At 36.6% G+C, this 14,474-nt stretch overlaps 1 protein-coding gene across 1 annotated transcript in view; it reads left to right on the forward strand.

The window, feature by feature from the left end:
* Window positions 1-349: 349 nt before the first annotated feature.
* TRPA1 (transient receptor potential cation channel subfamily A member 1) overlaps window positions 350-14,474 on the forward strand; it is a 30,486-nt gene continuing 16,361 nt past the window's right edge. Inside the window, 10 exon segments of the mRNA XM_066204994.1 lie at window positions 350-420; window positions 422-611; window positions 3,058-3,220; window positions 4,307-4,482; window positions 6,228-6,335; window positions 6,749-6,857; window positions 7,191-7,336; window positions 8,590-8,726; window positions 10,976-11,024; window positions 13,994-14,093. Coding sequence (XP_066061091.1) covers window positions 350-420; window positions 422-611; window positions 3,058-3,220; window positions 4,307-4,482; window positions 6,228-6,335; window positions 6,749-6,857; window positions 7,191-7,336; window positions 8,590-8,726; window positions 10,976-11,024; window positions 13,994-14,093 — 1,249 coding nt within the window.

Genomic DNA, 14,474 nt, shown 5'->3' on the forward strand with positions numbered 1-14,474 from the left:
TAAGTAACGCGTTAGCTCCCCGAGCTACACATTTTCCCGTAAAGACTGACTCAGTTACAGGCTCTTTAGGATTAATCCTTTGAAACACCTCACGCTACTTCTTTCTGTACTCTTCCTACAGCTTTCCTACACCGCCCCAAACTGTCTGGTCAAACAAATTCTGAAAGAAAAAAGAAAAAAAAAAAAAAAAGTTATGGCTACACAGAGAAGCTAAGAAGCTAATAGCAGAAAACTCGAGCCGCTGTTTTAGGGGCGGGAGGGCAGCGTAGGTGTAGGTAGCGCCGTTTCAGGCGACGGCTCCCGACGGGCACAGGAGTTCCGCCCGCGGTGGGAGCAGCCGCCCGGTGGGATGCCCGCCCCGGGGGGATCGCCCCCGCCTGCTTTCCCTACTTTCCCCGCCTCCCCCGCCGCCGCCGGGCTGGTCGTCACTCTCTGTGTCGCCTGGCAGGTCGCCGGAGCGGGCGCTGCTCGGAGCCGGGCGGGCCGGCGGCATGAAGCGCTCTCTGCTGCGGCTCTGCCGCTCCCGGGACAAGGCGGCCGCCGCCAGCGCCTACCAGGGCGTCGTGTGCGAGGCGGATGCCGCCTCCGTCGCCTCGCAGGATGTCTTCAAGGTGCGTGCGGGCCGCGCTGGGAGAGAGGGGTGACGGTGGAGGGTGAGGTGGGTCAGGGTGCGGAGGGGCTCTGGAGGCAGCGGTGCGGCCTCGGTTGGGTTCTGTCTCAGGGACCCGCTCCTCCGGGACACCCTGTCCGCTCGCTCAGTGACCCGGGAGGGAGGATCGGAGACAGGCTGGGAGCTGCCCTGGCCGTGGGGTGCCGAAGGCACAGGACACTGATGTTGTGTGGCAAGGTAGGGGAGCGGGCGAAGGAGCATGTGGGTGTCAGGCTGCTGGCACAGAACGTGCATTCCCCCTGGGCGCAGAAAGAGACCCTCTCTTAGAGGAAATCCGAGGTCATGATGGAAATGAATGGATCATCTTAGCAAAAATGACACGAAAAAGAAGTTTAGAAGGCCTGGAGCTGTTACAAAGGGGAAGGGAACCAGCAGTGCAACCTACAAAAGTGATATTGTAGCCAGGAAGGACATAACATCTTTCCATTTTTAATAGAGAATAGGATGAGAAGTCATGTGTTTGGCTTGGTGCTAGGGAGACCTAGAGCAAACTTCAGTGAAGCCTTTTTTAAGCATAGGAAAAATTAAGCAAAGGAAGACTTTGCTTACAGGATGGAAGACTTGGATAACTTTGGAGATTTTTAACAGCAGGCTAAACAAATTTGACAGAGTTTGTAGATGGGTTTAAATACCTCCTGAGGTCATTTCCATTCACGTGTGTTTTCTGTGTGCTAGCTGTAGACCTGAGCAACACCTCTTCGTACAATATGGCTTGTCACTCTGATGAGTGATCTGTCACTTCAGAGCTGTTCAGGCACAGGGCAAAAGAGCTGCTGTTTAAAATAGCTTGCTTTACTGTTTTTAACTAGCCCAACTACTGAGAACACCTAACTGACTTCTTTCTTCCTTATTTTGTTAGTGAAACACTGCAGTATTGGCTGATAAATCTTACTTTTGTCGGTAGAAATTATGCCACATTTTGTCTTACGTTGAGAAATAAATCGAGTGTTAAAAGTGGAAAAATATGGTCTAGATCAATAGATATAATAAAGGTAGAACGTTAGAAGGAATAGAAAATACTAGGCTCTCTAATAAGGTTTTCTTAGACAGCTTTTTGGTGTGTTTAAAACATATAGATATTGCATGTGTAATTGAGCTGTTATTTTTGTGACAGTTGATTCATTTTAAATATCTTTTCCACAATATCACATGTTTTCAATTAGCTTTTTCTGATTGCACTTTCGAACCAGATACCAGCCCTGTGTTTGGCCTCAGTCTTACGAATGTTTAAACACATCTGTAACGTTATTGACATCAATAACCTCACTGAGGTCAGTGGGACTATTAAGCTGAATGAAGCTAAACACATGCTCAAGCACATGAATGGGCTGCCCCGTAATGTCTATTGCTTAAGGATGGCAAAAATTGTTGAGTCTTTGAGTCTCTGAGGATTGTGACTCAGGGAATCCTGGAGAGCAAAGTTTTCCTTTTCCTTTGCAGGACTGTAGGGAGTAGTGATTTTAGGGAATTCCCTTTTTTTATTCTTTGCTTGCTTACACGCCATTCGAAAGGTTTGCATTACTTTATATAAGCATTTTTCTCCTTTTTTTCCCACCCAATGTTGTCGAACTGGGTTCTTTAAATTCTATCCTAATTTTTAATATCTGTTTCTTAAACTCCTGCCCATTTTACTGCAATCATGTTATTCCATCACTTTTCTTTACATAGAAATATGAGGTTTGAATAACTTTAGCAAAAATATTTGGAGAATAGTGTAAAATAATAATCAACAGAGTTTCTGCAGCGGGCTTTGGTTGTAAAGCATAGTACCTGGCATGTATCAAGCTGTCAGTGGGCTCACTGGGAAGATACTGAGTTGTTTCAGGCTGAGATAATAGTCTGATGTTCTAAGCATGCTGCTGAAATTAAAAAATGTATTGGTTTTTCTGACACAAAAAACATCACAGAAGCCCAATGGCTGAACTTGAAAGCCAAGAACACAGTATCAGTCTCTGTAAAAAGACATTGAAAAAAGGAATTTATCAAGATTTTAAATTTTCCTCTCTGTTGAATTCATTTTACATGGCCGCTGCAAAAAAGATTATAAAAACATAAGTGATGAATTTGCTTCTTTGAGATTTTCCATGGTGAAGGAACAATCTTGATCTCACTACAGGAGAGAAAACAGTGTATTCAAGACGATTTTCAGTTCTGTTCATTTTTCACTGTTTCTCATCTGGATCTTATATTGCAGTCAGTTAAATCAATAACCAATCAGAGTTTCACTGTTGGCTCAATCTGATCAGGATTTGTGAACTTCTGTATGAGCCCAAACAAATGGGCGGGAGTTACTGGGTGGTAACATGCCCACAAAAACACATTATAGCATTGCTAACTTCCTGCCTCTTAGGAGAATGAGAAAATGAGAGTGTTTTTACCCAAAACAGGTTATTTCGGATGGAAGTGCCTGCAGGCTACGGAGTTTCATTAAGAAGAATCGTTCTGGGCTTACGAAGGTGGATGAATTAAATGCCACCCCACTGCATCACGCTGCGGAAGGAGGGCAAATAGAGCTAATGCAGCTGATTATAGATGACTCTTCCTATGAAGGTAACATGCATTTTATGAACAACTTTACTTAGCACAATAAAAAAGTTGAATAACCAAGGTGTCCATTACCGAACTGAGACAGGACTGATAAGTGTTATCTCCGTTCATAGATTCAAATATAATTCAAACTGTCTGCCACAGTTTGCACTGCCTCAGGTGTGGTTTGGGTCGCTGTTGTTATGTAGGACTCTTTTCTCTCTAATGCAGTGAATCAATATGTCTTACTTGGTTTGACACTCAGATATGTAGTCTTCAGATGTGAAAAAGAAAATGGCAATGACTGAACAGAAGACTTTTGTTCATCCTTATTCATGTTATGTGTCTCTTATATAATAAACATTGTGAACTACGTTGGACTCCACTGATAGACTGTATGCTACTGAGTAAACCTGCAATGGCCCTGAAAAGCTTGGTTTTTTTCACCTGTTGATGGCCAATATAATTTTAGATTATTCTGGCTGAAGCATATTTTTTTTTAATTTTCAGTCTGTCATTTTAGTCCTAATTTTTTATAGTATTTGTAGAAGTTTGTCTTCAGTTTTCAAGCTCAAAAAGTATGTGTAGAACGGGCCATTTTTATAACTGGTGTGAATTGGTTTATTTTTGTGTTCTGAAGCGAAACAGAGTAGACATGGTCTTTCATTTTCTTACAGTTTGCAAGCACTTATTTGTTACCTCTTACTTTGGTTATTTGCACTCATTTATTCTGTGCAGCCTCTAAAGAAAAAGCTGCAAAGTCAAGTAATATAGGAAAAAGAAGAATCAAGGAGAAAGGTAAATCGACTAACTTTTGGGTGAGGAAAAACAACCATAATAATGGGCAAGAGATAGACAGGTGTTTCACCACTCCCATTCCTCTCACCAATATTGTATATTTAGCACAATATTTAATCATTTTAACCCAATGCACTGCATCTCATGAAATCTTTTCCTTTCCTTTTCCAAAGAAGTGTGGTAGCACAGACCTAAACCTGACACTGGAGAGACCTTTTCTTTTTTTTTTTTTTTCTCAGTGCAATCAGAACATTTGATTGTTTTGCTTTTTGTTTTGTTTTGTTTTGTTTTGTTTTCCCTCCTTTGACCTAGTATTAAATGTGATGGATTCTTCTGGAAATACCCCACTACACTGGGCCACAAAGAAAAACCAGGTTGAAAGTGTTCGTTTGCTTCTCAGCAGAGGAGCCAATCCAAACATTCTCAACTCCAATATGATGGCACCTTTGCATATGGCTGTTCAGTCCCTGCACAATGAAATTGTGAAGGTAAGTCTAAAGTCCACGTAAATATACACACTTGATAAGTACCTCAGGCAGCAGCCGTTTGCACAGCACCAAGGCCTTGTTGATATATGCCGTATCTCCTCATATGTTTTCTTTAGCCAGCAGGATGTGTAACATGATGCCTATAGAAATGCTGGTGTCCTCTTAGCACTGCCAGTAAAAAGTAACTTACTGATTTGTAGAAATACTGATGTTTGTGCTATGATAGCCGTTCTTATGTTTCACAGAAAATGCTTTTCAACGTTCCAGACACAAGGAACTTTCTGTAAAAGTGTTCTTTTTAAAAGGGAAACTTCATGTAAGCATGTGTATTTCAAATTATAATGTTCTGTTTCTTTGTTTTTTACAATTGTATAGGGTATCTTATAAGTATTAGCACTCTTGAAATTAGTGTATTTTTAAAATAAAAAACAGATTAAAGCTAGTCAGAAAGCACAGTTCTTAGAACCAACACCCTAATAATCAGTTGAATGGTAGCAGAACTAAATTAGCAATTAAAATGCACAAAAATATATTGTGAAGAAATTACTAAGGTGTCCATGTTGAACCTGGTAAAACAGAAATAGCTTTGAGATTTTAAACAGCATAATTTTTTTAACCATTTGTCTAAGTGCAATGAGACTGTTTTCACTTCATATGCAGAATAGTCTTAGAATTTTAAAATTTTAAAGTTCTTTAAATTTTTAGATTAATACAACCTTAAAATTGCAACACTTCCTTTTCTCTTTAAATTTGTCTTTTTTTCTAGTTCATCCATGCAAAAGAAAGAAACACATGTTATCTGTATTCAAGACTAAGAGTTCAGTGTCATTAAATCTTTTACAAAAGCTACATTTATTATGAGTATTTTTTATGAATTAAGAACAATGAAATCTGAAATCACTGACATTTTTTAAAATGAGCTTTTTATCCTCCTCTGTGCTTTGTTCTTCACTAAATCCGTGCTCTCGTTTTTTCTCCACTCTGTTGTTTATTCAAACCAATTCTCCGTTGGTTCTTATTGCCAGATTGCCTGAGAGTGATTAAATGTACCAGTTCCTCTAGTACAGAAAAAATAAATAACTGAAATTACTGGAAGATGATTAAATAAATATGTAGCCCGGGGAATAAGTAAACCAGTATGGTCATTATAATTTCCAGATCCTTTGCTTCTCAAAAAGTGCTGGGAGCAATCATAGAGATAATTGATGATACCGATAGTTCACTGTCAGCTGTTAACATAGGGACTGGAGCAGGATTTCAGGACTGCAAGGTCCCAGTTTTCATCAAGACCCATCTCCCCTCATTTTACTGTTCAATTGAGCAGATTCCTAATTGAGCAGATTCCAGAACATTGCCACTTTCCAGGGAATTTTCTGTTGACAGGTTCAGTTAAAAATCCTTATCTGCAATGTCCTACAAAAAATACTTTCTCCCATTATTGAGAAATTGTTAAATCAGACTTTAAAATACTTGGCAGCCATGTGCAGAGTTTAACATAGCTATCTGGCTGCCTGCTGGCAGATAAAGAATTGTACTTCACGTCTGTTCATATCTGCATTTTTCACCAGCATATTTTGGCATTCTCCTGCATTTTTTCCCTCATCTGCCAATGCATTGTGGGCTTTTAGCGTGCAAAATGAGTAAGTTGCAAGGGTGCTATAGATTGTAAACACCAAAAATAATGGAATAGGATTTTGTTGTTGTGTTTGGCTTAGGATTGACTGAATGTTTTCTTAAACATTTAGATTTTAGTCCAACATAGCAGTACAGATGTTAACTTGGAAGGTGAAGCAGGGAACACACCTATAAGTGTAGCGTGTTACAAGGACAATCCTGAAGCACTGACACTCCTGGTAGGTATAATTATATAATTATTATATCTTTTGAGGTGATTCTCTCTACCTTGATGCATTGTTATTCTGTTCCTGAATTCGGTCTCTATTCAGTGCAGCAAGGTTAATCATGGACCTAGTGTTCAACTGGCTTTGCATGGGCTACTACAAAAAAAATCTTTTGAAAGGGTATATTATATCTATAGCTGAGTGGCCAATTTAAGGAAAAAACCTGATTTTGAAGGTCATGAGAACACAGAATGAAGCACATGCATTGTATGGGTATAACATGCAAAAGATACTTGTATATAAACTTCATAATACATATGCAACATTTTAAAAAAGGAAACAGCTACCTTGTATCTGTAATTTTATATTTATTTGTCAGGTTTTTTCTGTATGTCATTAAGCTGTATTGAGACATTATTTTTCAGATTGAAAATGGAGGAAAAATATGTAAGCCAAACAAAACGGGATGTATGCCTATCCACGCAGCAGCGTTTTCAGGTGCAAAAAAATGTCTGGAAATTCTTTTGAAGAAAGGTAAATACAATGTTCCCAAGCCATGAGTACCAATTTTCTGCTTTAGCTCTTGAATAACTGTGAAAACAAGCAATTATAACTGTTTGGACTTAAAAGAAGTTACTGCAGTTATTCCTGTGGGTAATTTATGCTGACAACTTTTGTATTATTGTTGCAGCAAATTAGCTGCTTTCCTAAATGTATGTTCATCCATTGTTAAATGACTGATGTGACAGGTTCATATTTTGAGGGAAGAGAATATTATTGTGCACTTAATATGCTTGTTTTGAAAGCCTTTATATCTTCTATTTGATCATTCTCACTTTAAAAAATCCATTTATTTTCCTCTCTCAGGTGAAGAATTGGGTCACTCTGCTAAAACCCACATCAATTTTACCAATAATGGAAAGTGCAGTCCACTTCATTTGGCAGTTCAGAGTGGCGACCTCGAAATGATTAAAATGTGCATTGAATTTGGAGCCCAAATTGATCTAAAACAGGTAAAACTCAGATTGGAACGAAATGTATTTTTGATAAACCCTAGGTATCTCTAAGTCTCTGAGTGGTATGAAAAAAAGACGAGCAGATAATCATTGTTCATTTTCTCTTCCAACGCAAAGCAGAGGGAGCAGCAAATGAAAACAAGTCTGGTTCAAATCAGGCAAAATGTGATGTTTCTTTACCCAGGTCACATAGGGTCATCCCTTCCCAGGTGTGGGATCTCCAGTCTGTTCCTCTCCGATCTTTCGTGTCTATTCTCAGCCTTGCCTTGGTCTTTGCAGTATCTTTGTAAGGAAACACAAGTTCGTGATACTACTGCTAGTGTAAGGGTCTGTACCCAGATGCATTCAGAAATAAACATTTTGAAAAATATCTATCCCTAATCAAAATGTTTGCAAGGATGAAAAGAACTCATGAGAGCAAAACTAATTATAGTTTAGCCTTCTTTTACTGGTTTGATTCTTTGAACAAGCAGTTTTTGAATGAGGTGATTTATGCTGCTGATTTTGTGATGGGTAAAACTGTTTGGAGAACGCTTATGGCATTGTGGAGAAGCCCATTCCACCAAAATAGTCCCGCTCTAAAAATGAGAAATTCAACCCCACAGGCATATATCAAAGCTGGATGGTTAGTCCCATCTAGCTAAACAAAATCCCATTTTGGCAAATATTGTTCTATTCATCTGCATATGCTTAATTATTTTATGAGTCTAGTTTATAATAGTTTTATAGCATGTGGGACAATGTTATTTTTTATCTGCAGAAAAGTTGATTAAAGAATTACTTCTAAGGAGGATTCTGTTTTAGGAAGTTAATGACATTTTAAAATAATGCATTTTCTGTATTATATGGGCCCATATTTCTGCTTATTCATTTGTATTGACCTAGATATGGTTTTCTGTAGCCTTCATTTGCTTCATCTCTTGTATTAAAGGGTGCTGCATCTGTCTGGTTTTTAATTAAACTACAAATGGTTGTTAAGAGTATAATTATCTCAAATCATAGGGACTTTGTATAGAGTGATAAGAAGCTTCATAATAATCCTTTAAAACTATCTCTTTAGTCTTTTCTGTTTTTTTTCAATCTCTTTGGAATTCTACTATAGTTAAAGACTAAAGCATTATTACTTGTGTAGAAATTTAGGCATTTATGAATTACAAATCCTGGACTGCTTCACAAGTGTGTTTAATAGATTAGAAGTTAGGTTTCTGAGGTTAAAATTTTTGTGTTTTGTCTTGTTTGCCCATTTATAGAATGAAAAATGCACAGCACTTCATTTTGCTGCCACTCAAGGAGCAACAGAGATTGTAAAGCTAATGATGTCATCCTATGCTGGTGAGGAATCCATTATTGATGCTGTAGATGGGAATAAGGAAACATTGCTTCACAGGTAGGAAGCTGCTGTGCCAGATTTCACTATAAATTGTAAGCCATGATATTCTTAGTTATTCCTTGCATTTGGAGCCCCCAAATAATTTGGAAATTCTCCATGGTATGGAAGATGGTTGTAATGCAGTATGACAAAATTAAAAAATTTGGTCAGAATGTTAAAAATCTTGGTGCTGATACCAAAGTGAAAGCAGTTCCAGTTACCTTGGAACCATGTCGAGGAATGGTCACTAACAGTTTGCATTGAAAATTTACTCCAGTAAAGTTGTAGGGGAGCAAATTGATGGCATTGTTAACATCTTCTGACAATGTGGAAGAAATGCCCTTATAAAATCATTTGATGTTCTCCCGAAAATGAGTGAAAAATAATATGAACTGTTTAAAATAATACTTTCTTTTATTTTCAAAAAAACCTTCTACCTGATCAGGTTAAAGGAAATGTTTGTACACTTCCCTGTGACTTCAAAGTTGCAGATGGTGTTTGTGTATGTAATAATCCTCAAGACTTCTAGTCTTTCATAGTCCATATAGAACCAGAGCACTAGACTGTGGAAAAGTTTTCTGAATCTTTTGTAGCAGAAATGTTCTTAGTTAAACATGCTGGCTCCTAACTCTATGGAATATAATATATTTCTATAAATTTTTTGCAAGAAAGATATGTTTCACTGCATTTAGCTGTAATTATTTGACAGTGTTATTCTACAAGAAGTTTTACAGTATGAAGTAAGTGGTAGAAGCAGTGGAGATGATTGTTCTTTGGACATAGTATAAAGTGGAATGATTCAAAGATAATTGAAGACATTAAAAATGTTTGTTGTAAAATTAGGATAATGTTTGGGTACACTTGGAAATGTTACCATGGAAGAACAAGATTGAAGACAAAGTGATGACAGAATGCCAACGCAAGTTGTGCAGACACATGTACTACTTAATAGATAATTGGCTGTCTTATCTGTGAAAATTATTGTCCTTGAAAAAAGCTTGGTAAAAAGGACAGCACTATTTTAATCTGTGTCTGTGAAACAGTAAAAATTATATTATCTAGAATTATTGTGAAGATAGAAAGTCACCCAAATATCTCAGAATATAAAAAAACTGAGTAGGAACATTAAGTTGTTGAGAAACAAAGCATCAGTGAAGCATAGGTAGGACTTGATGCTTTTGCATTCGTACTGTCATGCTTTCTTCTAAATATTTCATAAAATGACTTTGCTTTCTCTTCAGTCACCCTGGAATTTATTTTAGCATTTGTGAGGCATTCAGTATTAATGTGTGGCTGGAAAGGTCTACTATAGATAATGGAGGCATCTCTACATATTTGGAACCATGACTTGATTTTTTAAAAAAAGTCTTTTGTGTAATCAGTTCTAACTATAGTACATGCAATGTTTTATTACCTCTTATAATGCTAAGGCAACTGTTATCCTTTGAGATACAGTACAGCCTTGGAACTGTGTTGGTCATTGAGTCCAAATATTTCACAGAGGTCTGACTTGTGAAAACATTTTGTCTGTGTGTATTTACTACGTTATACTTTCATGCTTTGACCATTTTTTTCCTGTAATACATAATTCAATGCCGTACTGTAGAATAAAACCTAAGAAGATTCCAAGTGTACAGACAGCTTTAAAATATTTTTGGTAAATGACAACCACTTTTTATCAGTATATTTAACTAATGCTACTGACTATGGTCCAAATGCCCAATTTACACCAATTAGATGGTTTGTATTTTTTTCAAGTAGACTTGCCTGCCACAGTCGGAATACATGTTTAGGCATTGCTATTTTAACCACACATTGGCATTATTGCACAAAATACAATCAAATTATTTTTGAATAATGAAATTAATTTGAGGCTCCAGGCATGCTCAGAAAAAACTGCATATGAAATTTATGGAATTCTGTATTGGCCTTGTGTGGCACACTGAATGATCTGACTTATGAAATTACTGGTTCTCTTAAAAACTGGTGGTAAAATAGCTGTTTACCAACCAATGAAGTCTTTGTTTCCTGCAGTGAGTTTTGAATGTGATAACTGAACTGAACTTGGTTTGAAGAGAGAACTCCATGCAAAAAAATAAAAATAGTTTATTAGGATGAATTATGTAACAATGGTATACCTCTGTCTCTTTATTTTAAATTTGATTTATTTAAAAATATTAGAAAATAAAGAGAAAAATGCTATCCTTTGGCTTGAAACTTCTCTGCCCTTTCTAATATTACTGTATTTTTTGCATTTTTCTTCACAGAACAGCGCTGTTTGATCATTATGAGCTGGCGGAGTATTTGATTTCAATGGTAAATATTTAATGAAGCAACATGTTTAGAGAGTTTATTGCTATCTGCTGCTGGAAGTCTGCATAGAGAAATTCAGAAAGTAGAATGTGTTCTCAGGTATAGGATATTTAGATAGGTAGATGTATACATTTCATAATGTATAATTGAGAGTTACAGTACAACAGTAGTTGTTGATCCACAACATCATCCCACAAGTACAGAGGACGGTTCAGTTACATTTTTATTTCCATTTTACTTACTCTAAAAAGTTTCATAAACATCTTTTACCAAATATGGTGTAGTGGTCTGGTTATCCTACACTCTTCAGACATGAAATATAAAAAAAAAGCTAAATATGCATTGAATTTAATCTGATTTTTTTTCAAAAAAATAAATCATTTCTTTAAAGAATGTACATAAAATTACTATGGGATCACACAGCCGTATCTCAAAGTTTATGCATAATCTAGAAATATTTCTTATTCTGTGTGGTTTGCTTGTATTTTTTCAGTGAATAATTATGAAGAACAAAGAGAAGAAATGTATTCAGGGATGCTACTGGCTATGCTCCCAATGTCCATTTGTGCCAATTAAACTAAGGCTGATATAGTCATTTTGTGCCCCATTCAGCTGGGGACATTTTCAGAAATCATCAGATTTCTTTTTTGTTTTATGTGTGTTTAGGGTTTTTACTTCATTTCATGGCAATTATACTAAAAGAAATTCTCTTCTACATGCAGTTTTGCTTTTCTCAGAAAGTCTGTTATAGGGATTTGATTTAGTTAGAACTAGATGTTAGGCTTACTTTTGATTCTAGTATGAAATGGTGAGGTTTGACTCCTTATACTTGTCTCACAAAACCATCTGTCAACAAAATTTATTACCTGAGAAATACAGGTACAAGTTTTTGCATGTGCAAGTTTGTGTGTACAAAACATTGTATCATAAATATCTTTAACACTGCATTTGCTAAGAACAAACTTTCATTCCTTGAGTGCCATTTGTCTCGTTTGGCCTCTTCCACAGAAGATTTGCTGAGGGTTTCTTTGGCTTTCCATACAAAGTATGTTAGTTTTGATGCTTGAGGACTGTTTTAGTTTGCTCTGTCTGGGAATGGATCAAAATGTGCCAGTTGGAGTTAGTGGAGTGTTGCATGTACAACCTGTGCTGCCTCCTCCCTTGGGCTCCTGGTTCTGCCTCTGCTGTGGTGTATGTGAGGGTGAAAAAGAAAAGGTGCAGCAATGTTACTGTCTGAAAGGTACAGTAAATTCCAGTTCATGAAGGCTCTCCAGTTTTCATAAAGAACAACATCTATTTATTTTACGCATTAAATATTCACATCTTATTCAAAATAAATTAGCAGTAGTTTTGCACATTTTCTTCTCGTTTTTTGGACTTTTCCCCCATTTTGCTTCTTTCGTCTTCTCTAAAATAAAAATGAAACATTTAATTTGTATAAATAATAATTGATATTTGCAAAATTGGCATGTTTGTTTTTACATTAATATCTATTTAATTCATTTATGTTAATGTATTTGGGGCAACAGAAATGGAATATTAAGTGGAGTTCAGAAACTATTTTACAAACTCTTAATTCAGCTATATCGTAAATGAGGTAAATATATGTGGCAATATAGAAGTTACTTCTTACTGTGATAAGTAATTATGAATGCTGCCAAATTAATTTTTTCTGAAAGCTGAACAATTACATTAGCTGGCAGGAAGGTGATTAAATATTACATAAAAAACTGGAAATTGCTACCCTGTATTCTTTGAAATAAATGAGACACTTGGATAAAAAAGGTCTATTTCTTCATGAAAAAAATATTTTTTAAGATATTATCTGACCCTGCAGAAACGTAAATGGGGAAAGGATCTTGCATATATTACTCTCAAATATTTAATGAACATACGTTGGCAGCTTCCTGTTCTCTGTCGTAAAGTAATCATTGGACATTTATTACGTGCTTCTTATTACTATGTTACAGGTGTTACCATCCTAGAGAGTAAATAGTGCTCAGGATTGTGATTAATTCTCTCTCAAATTAAGACTGGACCCAAAGATGATTCAAGTTAATGGAAAAACTGCCATTGATTTTCTCTTTTTTTCAATCATCTTCGGATATTAACTGAAATAAAATAGATTTTTTTTTGTGTACTTTGTTTAACTCATCAAGTTTGACTTGCAACTCGGTATCTAAAAAAAAATGATATCTAAACCATCATGAAATATACATCTCATTGGTTCATTTGCATGTATCTTCCTGGTCCCTTGGTGGGATATTTGAGATAAATATGTTTGTGCTTATAGTAGTACTTTGCTGATATGACCATAGTGATACGGTGACTATAGTGACCGTAAAGTCCTGGCAAAATGTGTCAGTACAAAAGTAGACAAAATAGAATGAAATATGCCCCCTGTTGATACAGCTGCTTTGGCATCAAAATGCTGAAGGATAGAAAACTAATGTAAATTGAGCTGTGCAGGTTTAACTATACTAATTTCTAGATGCATTACTTCTTGAATGGTGTTCATACAGTATAGATGTTTAGAAAGGACTTTTTCTGGTAATTGTTTACTAGGTAAGACCACATCATTCAAAGGGCTACAATTTTGCATTTTTCCATAGTGTCAATCCTGGTATTTTCAAGTTAGAGTTATATATTGAGAATTTAAATACATGGAAAGGTTCTCTAACAAAAATCATAAGCTGTAAGTTCTGTATACCTAGAAGTAGGCCACTATTATTTTGGCATCTGAATATTTATATATAGATGACTGGACTGTGGCTGGTGGTTAGAACACCTAGCAGTTTTATAGAGTGATGCAATGTGTATTTATTTATTTATTTATTTATGTGAAATTACTTATCTGGACCATCTGGAATTACTAAGAATGCCTGTATTTTTGCTATGCTTATAAAGAGCACCACCATTTTAAAGTTTCATTTATTCATTATTCACCATAAACTTGGAATTCTTTTTCTCAGGGGGCTAATATTGATAGTGTTGACATAGAAGGTCGATCCCCACTTCTGCTGGCCACTTCCTGTGCATCATGGAAAATTGTGAATTTACTGCTTTCAAAAGGTAAAAAGGAATATACACATACATATATTTCCTTTGAGCTGAGTTCATTAATTTTAAAACCCTGCATCCAGCTTCCCTCTCAATTTGAATTCAGTACTTCAGCATCCAGCCCAGGAGCAGCTGAGCTAAACAGCTGCACACTGCTGTTATCCCCTGAGATAAAGGAGGAATTGGTGTGATGATTTCACCCCTTTCACTACAATGTGAACAAGCTGTAGAAGAAGGTGCCATGTGTCACCTTCTCAAGGTGGAGGTGGCACTGGCACTCCATCCCTGCACTACTTAGCAGCTCACAAAGTCAGCAGCACTGCAGGGTAAATAAATACACCACTTAAAAAGAGCTGTGTTTCATACCAGCAAGCAGTCTCTAAATGATAAAGC

This window comes from Chamaea fasciata, unplaced genomic scaffold (genome assembly GCF_029207755.1).
Source record: "Chamaea fasciata isolate MVZ Bird 193981 ecotype frontalis unplaced genomic scaffold, bChaFas1.0.hap1 SCAF_1, whole genome shotgun sequence".
Classification (NCBI taxonomy): Eukaryota; Metazoa; Chordata; class Aves; order Passeriformes; family Sylviidae; genus Chamaea; species Chamaea fasciata.